The following is a 9,053-nucleotide window of genomic DNA, read 5'->3' as shown; positions in this document are numbered from 1 at the left end:
AATCAGTGCTTTTAACAGCAATGATTACGCTTAACCTGTGCTATGCGGTGGTGTTACGCTGTCTGTGCGTAACGGTAGCTGTGATTGCTGTCTGTTGCTATGCTGTGGCGCTTATCTGTGTTATGCTTATTGCTGTGCTATGCTGTGCTGTGTTACGCGCTTGTTCTGTGCTAATGCTGTGTGCTCTCTGTGCTGTGCTGTATGCTGTGCTGCTGTGATACGCTGCTCTGTGCTATGCTGTGCTGTGCTTGCTCTGTTACTATGCTGTGCTGTGTTACGTACTGCTCTTGTACTTTGTATGCTGTTGCTGTGATTGCCTGCTCTGTGCTGTGCTGTGCTGTGCTGTGCTGTGTGCACGCGCTCTGTGCTATGCTGTGCTGTGCTGCTCATAGTGCTGTGCTGTTGCTGTGCGCGCTCTGTGCTGTGCTGTATGCTGTTGCTGTGCTGTGATTACTCTGCTCTGTGCTATGCTGTGCTGTGTCTGTGCTGTGCTGTGCCTGTTGTGCTATTTGCTGTGTGCATACTCTGTGCTATGCTGTGCTGTGGTACACTCTGTGCTCGCATGTGTGTGCTGTGCTGTACTGCTCTGTTATGCTGTGCTGTGCACTGTCTGTGCTGTATGTGCTGTATTACACTGCTCTGTGCTATGCTGTTACCTTTTCTCTGTGCTATGCTGTGCTGTTGTGATTGCGCTGTTGCTATGCTGTAGCTGGTGCTGGTGCTATGCTGTTTGCACTGGTGTGCTGTCTGGTAGCAATAACGGTAGCGCGGTGTGGCTTTTGTTATGCTGTGCTGTTGTGCTGTTAACGGTAGCAATGATGCGCTAACTCCGCGGTACTATTGCTGTAACAGTGATTGCGCTGCGCTGTGCTTTGCTGTTACAGTATTGGCTTAGCTCTGTTAACAATAACTTACTTGTGTTACGCTTATCTTGTGCTGTGCGCAGTAATGCTGTATTGCTGTGCATTACTTGCTTGTGCTGTGCTCGTAGCTGTGATTGCATATACCGCAGTGCTGTAACGTGCTGTGATTGCGCTGTCGCCATAACAGTGCTGTGTATGCTGTGCTGTGCTGTGCCGGCTGTGCTAATGCTGTGCTGTGCACTGTATGTGCTGTGTTGTGCCTCTTGTACATGCTCGTGCTGTCTGTGCTGTGCTGTGCTGTGTTGCTGCTCTGTGCACTGTGCTGGTATGCTGTGCTGTTATGTACTGTGCTCTGTTGCTAGCCCTTGTGCTTGATAGCTGTTATTGATATGCTGTGCTGTGTTACCTGCTCTGTGCTATGCTGTGCTGTGATTGCACTGTCTGTGCTGTGTGCTGTGTGCAGTAACGTGTGTGCATACCCATGCTATGCTGTGTGCACTGCTCTGTGCTATGCTGTGCTGTGTGCATTGCTCTGTGCTATGCTGTGCTGTGCTCCTGTGCTATGCTGTGTGTTACTGCTCTGTGCTGTGCTGTATTACACTGCTCTGTGCTGTGCTGTACTGTGCTGTTGTGCTATGCTGTGCTGTGTTGCACTGCTCTGTGCTATGCTGTGCTGTGTTACACTGCTCTGTGCTGTGTACACTGCTCTGTGCTATGCTGTGCTGTGCTACACTGCTCTGTACTATGCTGTATGTTACGCTTATCTTATTGGACGTGATTACGTGTCTTTGTTAGCTGTTAGCGCAATCTTGTGCTATGCTGTGCTGAATTAACGTGATGCGCGCTTATCTGTGCTAATGCTGTTGCGCAATGCGCGCTGTCTGTTAACGGCGCTGTTATGCTGTGCTGTGCGCAATGTTACTGTCTGTGCTATGCTGTGCTGTTCATATCGCCAGTAGCACTGCTGTGCTGTGATTACGCGCTCTGTGCTATGCTGTGCTGTGTGCATATCTGTGCTATTGCTGTGCCTTGCTGCTCTTGCTATGCTGTGCTGGTGCTATGCTGTGCTGTGCTGTGTACGCCTGCTCTGTGCTGTGCTGTTACGCTGCTCTGTGCTGTGCTGTGCGCTGTGTGCACTGCTCTGTGCTGTGTGCACCGTGCGCGCTTATGTGCTGTGCTGTATTACGCTCTGTGCTATACCAGTAGCACTGAATTACGCTGCTCCTGGCTATGCTGTTGCTGTGATTGCTGCTCTGTGCTATGCTTGTGCTGTGTTACACTGGCTCCTGTGCTGTGCTGTATGCTGTGCTGTGCTGTGTTCTGCTGTCTGTGCTATGCTGTGTGTGTACACTCTGTGCTGTGCTGTTATGCAGTGCTGTGCTGTGTGCACTGCTCTGTGCTATCTTGCTTATGCACTGCTCTGTGTTGCTGTGCTGTGCTGTGTTACTGCTGCTCTGTGCTATGTGCTGTGTGCACTGTGCTGTATGCTGTGCTGTGCTGTTACACTATCTGTGCTATGCTGTGCTGTGTGCACTGCTCTGTGCTATGCTGTGCTGTGTTACACTATCTGTACTATGCTGTGCTGTGTACACTGCTCTGTGCTGTGCTGTATTCCTGCTCTGTGCTATACTGTGCTGTGCACTGCTCTGTGCTGTGATACACTGCTCTGTACTTTGTCTTTGTGCTGTCGATGCACTGCTCTGTGCTGTGCTGTGTCTGTGCTGTGTGCACTGCTCTGTGCTGCTCTGTGCTGTGTGCACTGCTCTGTGCTATGCTGTGTGATAACCTGCTCTGTGCTATGCTGTGCTGTGTACACTGCTCTGTTTATGCTGTGCTGTGATACTGCTGCTCTGTGCATGCTGTATGCTGTGCTGTGCTGCTCTGTACTTTATGCTGTGCTGTGATTACCTGCTCTGTGCTATGTGCTGTGTTACACTGCTCTGTGCTGTACTGTATGCTGTGCTGTGCTTTCTGTGCTGTGCTGTGTGCTCTGTGCTGTGCTGTGCTGTGCACTGCTCTGTGCTATGCTGTGCTGTACACTGCTCTGTGCTATGCTGCTGTTACACTGCTCTGTGCTGCTGTGCTGTGTGCACCTGCTCTGTGTGCTGTGTAGCTGTGTGCTGTGCTGCCAGCTGTGCTTACGCTGGCTGCTGTACTATGCTGTTAACGCTGTGCGCTAATATGCTATATGTAACAATGGCACTGTCTGTGCTGTGCTTGTATGCTGTGCATGTAGCATGCTGTCGCGGTACGTCTGTGCTTTGCCAGTGCCATATGTTGCTGTCGGCGTTACTTGCTCGCGTGCTGGCATGTTAAGCAATACTGTGCTGTGACGGTGTGCACTGCTCTTGTGCTGTGCTGTATGCTGTGCTGTGCTGTATTACTGCTATCTGTGCTATGCTGTGCTTGTGTTACGCTGTATGTGCTGTGCTTACTGCTGCTCTGTGCTGTGCTGTGTCTGTGCTGTGCTGTGTTACCTTATGCAACTCTGTATGCTGTGCTGTGTGCACTATGCTGTGCTGTGCTGTATGCTGTGCTGTGCTGTGCTACACTGCTCTGTGCTTTATGCTGTGCTGTGTGCACTTGCTCTGTACTATGTGTGCTTGTGGCACTAACTGGCCAGTAGCACGGTGCTGGTATGCTGTACTGTGCGCTTGATTGCTGAATATGTGCTGTGTAACAGTATTGCGCTGTTCTTGTGCTGTGCTGTTAGCAGTACGTTGCTCTAGTACTCTGTGCTTTATTAACGTGCTGTGTGCTTATGGCTGTGCTGTGCTGTGTGCTGCTCTATTCTGTTGCTGTGCTGTTGCTGTGTTCTGCGCTCTGTGCTATGCTGTGCTGTGTTACCTATACTTTACTGTGCTATTGCTGTAGCACTTGCTCTTGTGCTATGCTGTGCTGTGTATAACTCTGTGCTGTGTGTGCTATACTGCTCTGTGCTGTGCTGTGTTACACTGCTCTGTGCTGTGTGTGTTCACTGCTCTGTACTGTAATGTGCTGTACTGTACTGTGATGTACTGTACTGTGCTGTACTGTACTGTGCTATACTGTGCTGTAATGTACTTTACTGTAATGTACTATACTGTGCTGTATTGTACTGTGCTATACTGTATTGTACTGTGCTATATTGTACTGTACTGTGCTATGCTGTACTGTAGTGTACTGTACTGTGCTATACTGTACTGTGCTCTACTGTACTGTGCTTTACTGTACTGTGCTATACTGTACTGTGCTGTACTGTACTGTGCTGTATTGTACTGTACTATACTGTACTGTACTGTATGTACTGTGCTGTGCTATGCTGTACTGTACTGTGCTATACTGTACTGTACTGTACTGTGCTCTACTGTACTGTGCGGTAGTGTACTGTACTGTGCTGTACTGTGCTATACTGTACTGGTACTATACTGTACTTTTGATGTGCTGCTGTACTGTGCTGTACCGCACTCTATCAGTGCTGTGCTATTCTGTACTGTGCTGTGCTATACTCTATACTGTGCACTGTACTGTGCTATGTACCGTGCTGTACTGTCCTATACTGTACTGTACTGTACTGTGCTGTACTGTACTGTACTGTGCTGTACTCTACTGTGTAGTGTGCTGTACTGTGCTGTACTCTACTGTACTGCACTGTACTATACTGTGCTATACTGTACTGTGCTGTACTGTACTGTGCTATACTTTACTCTACTGTACTATACTGTGCTATACTGTACTTTGCTGTGCTGTACTGTTGAGTACTGTACTGTACTGTGATGTACTGTACTACACTGCACTGTACTGTGCTGTACTGTGCTATACTGTACTATGCTGTACTGTACTGTGCTCTACTGTACTGTGCTCTACTGTACTGTGCTCTACTGTACTGTGCTATACTGTACTGTGCTGTACTCTACTGTGCTGTACAATACTGTGCTCTACTGTACTGTGCTATACTGTACTATACTGTACTATACTGTGCTGTGCTGTACTGTGCTGTGCTGTGCTGTACTATACTGTGCTATACTGTACTGTGCTATACTGTACCTTACTGTACTTTGCTGTGCTGTACTGTGGAGTACTGTACTGTGATGTACTGTACTGCACTGTACTGTGCTGTACTGTACTGTGCTATACTGTGCTGTACTGTGCTCTACTGTACTGTGCTCTACTGTACTGTGCTATACTGTACTGTGCTTTACTGTACTGTACTGTACAGTACTGTGCTGTACTGTGCTGTACTGTACTGTATTGTACTGTACTGTGCTATTCTGTACTGTGCTGTACTGTACTATACTGTACTGTACTGTGCTATCCTGTACTGTACTGTGCTATACTCTGCTGTACTCTATTGTACTGTACTTTGCTGTGCTGTATGCTGTACTGTGCTGTACTGTATTGTACTGTGCTGTACAGTGCTGTATTGTGCTGTTCTGTACTGTGTTGTACTGTACTGTGCTGTACTGTATTGTACTCTGCTGTACAGTGCTGTACTGTTCTGTACTGTGCTGTACTGTACTGCACTGTGCTGTGCTGTGCTGTGCTGTACTGTACTGTACTACTCTGTACTGTGCTGTGCTGTACTGTGATGTACTGTACTGCACTGTACTGTACTGTGATGTACTGTGCTGCAATGTACTGTAAAGTACTGTACTGTACGATACTTTGTTGTACTGCTCTCTTTTATACTGTACTGCACTGTACTGTACTGTGCTGTACTGTACATTACTGTTTCGCACTGTATTGCACTGTACTGTACTCTATTGCACTGTACTGTGATGTACTGTACTGCACTGTACTGTGATGTACTGTACTGCAATGTACTGTAAAGTACTGTACTGTACGATACTGTGTTGTACTGCACTGTACTGTACTGTACACTACTGTACTGTACATTACTGTACCGCACTGTATTGCACTGTACTGTACTCTATTGCACTGTACTGTTATGTACTGCACTGCACAGTCCTGTATGCTGAAGAACATCTTTTTTCAGGTTAAGATGGAGGAAGTATTGGTAAAAGAAGAGCCAGCCGGCTGGTTTCCTGACACAGAGGAAGGCCTTGAAAACTTACAGTACACCGAGGCGGACACCAGCCTCGGGTACGGTGGCCAGCAGGCGACCTACCAGGGTGGTTGTCTGCCCTGGGAGCTGGCCGCCGTTGCCTCCCAGGCTCACACCCTCGACGCTCACCTGCCGCAGGGCATCCCGGGACCCTCAAGAATACAAGGGGTGAGTTTTTAACACGAGAACTTTTATTGTGGTGAAGCTTCCTCAATAATTTCATACAAAACACTATAAGAGTTTAACCAGAGATCACTTGTTTGGCTCTACACGACTCTCATTCACACTGATCACCTGCCCAGTCATCCGGTACTGTATTTTTTTACTTTTCCCTGCTGCTACCGCTCTGACTTACAGTGGTCACAGTCAGCACCAACACCCTTATGGTCATTAACTGCATAATTTAACATGCTGTACACTGTAATAATTCATCACTCAAGAGGCAGTAAGCTCACAGGTCCGTTACAAGTGGTTTAGTCGTGAGAGATGGTGACCAGAGGCCTTGGTTAGACCTGACGTTTACCGCAAATTAAACTAGAGTGTATGTGAGTCATCATATAGTGTAATGGGTTGTGAGTCATCATATAGTGTAATGGGTTGTGAGTCATCATATAGTGTAATGGTTTGTGAGTCTTTATATAGTTTAATGGGTTGTGAGTCATATAGTGTAATGGATTGTGAGTCTTTATATAGTGTAATGGGTTGTGAGTCATCATATAAAGTAATGGGTTGTGAGTCATCATATAGTGTAATGGGTTGTGAGTCATCATATTGTGTAATGGGTTGTGAGTCATCATATAGTGTAATGAGTCATGAATCTTTATATAGTGTAATGGGTTGTGAGTCTTTATATAGTGTAATGGGTTGTGAGTCATCATATTGTGTAATGGGTCGTGAGTCTTTATATAGTGTAATGGGTTGTGAGTCATCATAGTGTAATGGGTTGAGTCTTTATATAGTGTAATGGGTTGTGAGTCATCATATTGTGTAATGGGTCGTGAGTCTTTATATAGTGTAATGGGTTGAGTCTTTATATAGTGTAATGGATTGAGTCTTTATATAGTGTAATGGGTTGTGAGTCTTTATATAATGTAATGGGTGGTGAGTCATCATATAGTGTATTGGGTTGTGAGTCATCATATAGTGAAATGGGTTGTGAGTCATCATATAGTGTTATGGGTTGTGAGTCTTTATATAGTGTAATGGGTTGTGAGTCTTCATATAGTGTAATGGGTTGAGTCTTTATATAGTGTAATGGTTTGTGAGTCTTTATATAGTGTAATGGGTTGTGAGTCTTTATATATTGTAATGGGTTGTGAGTCTTCATATAGTGTAATGGGTTGAATCTTTATATAGTGTAATGGGTTGTGAGACTTTATATAGTGTAATGGGTTGAGTTATCATATAGTGTAATGGGTTGTGAGGCTTTATATAGTGTAATGGTCGTGAGTCTTTTTATAGTGTAATGGGTTGAGTTATCATATAGTGTAATGGGTTGTGAGTCATCATATAGTGAAATGGGTCATGACTCTTCACATATAGTGTAATGGGTCATGACTCTTCACATATAGTGTAATGGGTCGTGAGTCTTTATATAGATTAATGGGTCGTGAGTCATCATATAGTGTAATGGGTCATGAGTGTTCATATAGTGTAATGGGTTGTGAGTCTTTATATAGTGTAATGGGTCGTGAATCTTTATATAGTGTAATGGGTTGTGAGTCATCATATAGTAATAATAATAATAATAATTAACGGTTTATTGAAAAAATTCTGCATCCTGAAGGCTGAAAATATACATTGGACATAAATGACTTATTACATACATTGGTGGTTTAACAAAAGCCTTCATTAGAGAAAGGTAAAGGAACATACAGTGAACATACAGATTAATGTAGGTGTTGAACAGCAAACTCGTAGTGTAGTAACTCCCTCCCAGATGGTGTTAGGAGGAACTCACGTGGTGTAGTAGTTCCCTCAGATGTTGTTATGAGGGACCTGGCGTGGTGTAGTAATTCCCTTGCTGATGGTGTTATGAGGGGCCTCACGTGGTGTAGTAAATCCCTCACAGATGGTGTTATGAGGGACCTCACGTGGTGTAGTAATTACCTCACAGATGGTGTTATGAGGGACCTCACGTGGTGTAGTAATTACCTCACAGATGGTGTTATGAGGGGCCTCTCGTGGTGTAATAACTCCCTCACAGATGGTGTTATGAGGGGCATCACATGGTGTAGTAATTCCCTCACAGATGGTGTTATGAGGGGCCTGACGTGGTGTAGTAATTCCCTCACAGATGGTGTTATGAGGGACCTCACGTGGTGTAGTAATTCCCTCACAGATGGTGTGATGAGGGACTTGATGTGGTGTAGTAATTCCCTCACAGATGGTGTTATGAGGGACATGTGGTGTAGTAATTCCCTCACAGATGGTGTTATGAGGGACCTCACGTGGTGTAGTAATTCCCTCACAGATGGTGTGATGAGGGACTTGACGTGGTGTGGTAATTCCCTTACATATGGTGTTATGAGGGACATGTGGTGTAGTAATTCCCTCACAGATGGTGTTATATGAGTGAGGTTTGGTCCCAGGCCTTCCTATAGTAGACGGATTCACACATCGGTGGTTGTTGTTGGGTCTCCTGGGGGCCGTTATCACTGGGTACCTGGGACCTCACTGTGTGAAGGTTAACTTGGGTACGACTGTTACTGTTGAGTTATTCTCACTGACTTAAGCACTGTTCACCACTGTTTAACACTGGTTCCGTTCCTTTCCTAAATGAAATTGTAACTTCTGGCGAGAACTTGTTGATATTCCGGTGGGGAGGAGGGTTCAGGGGAGGGGGTTGGTATGGGCCAACTTAACAGTTGACCTGGCTGCTCCGAGAGGAGCTCCAGGTACTTCTTGACCCTTCGGTGGTCAAGGTGGTCGTGGGTAGTGAGTCTTCATATAGTGTAATGGGGTGTGAGTCTATATAGTGTAATGGGTCGCGAGTCATCATATAGTGTAATGGGTTGTGAGTCATCATATAGTGTAATGGGTTGTGAGTCATCATATAGTGTAATGGGTTGTGAGTCTTTATATAGTGTAATGGGTTGTGACTCATATAGTGTAATGGTTTGTGAGTCTTTATATAGTGTAATGGG

At 45.7% G+C, this 9,053-nt stretch overlaps 1 protein-coding gene across 1 annotated transcript in view; it reads left to right on the top strand.

Moving 5' to 3' along the window:
• The first annotated feature begins 5,795 nt into the window (after window positions 1-5,795).
• LOC121874105 overlaps window positions 5,796-9,053 on the top strand; it is a 38,974-nt gene continuing 35,716 nt past the window's right edge. The window contains exon 1 of the mRNA XM_042378030.1: window positions 5,796-6,075. Coding sequence (XP_042233964.1) covers window positions 5,815-6,075 — 261 coding nt within the window. The 5' untranslated portion in view covers window positions 5,796-5,814. The remainder of the gene's footprint in view (window positions 6,076-9,053) is intronic.

The sequence above is a fragment of the Homarus americanus genome, unplaced genomic scaffold (genome assembly GCF_018991925.1).
Source record: "Homarus americanus isolate GMGI-L3 unplaced genomic scaffold, GMGI_Hamer_2.0 scaffold55640, whole genome shotgun sequence".
Lineage (NCBI taxonomy): Eukaryota > Metazoa > Arthropoda > Malacostraca > Decapoda > Nephropidae > Homarus > Homarus americanus.
The sequence above is the reverse complement of the archived record's forward strand: the minus strand, read 5'-3'. Positions and strand labels throughout refer to the sequence as shown.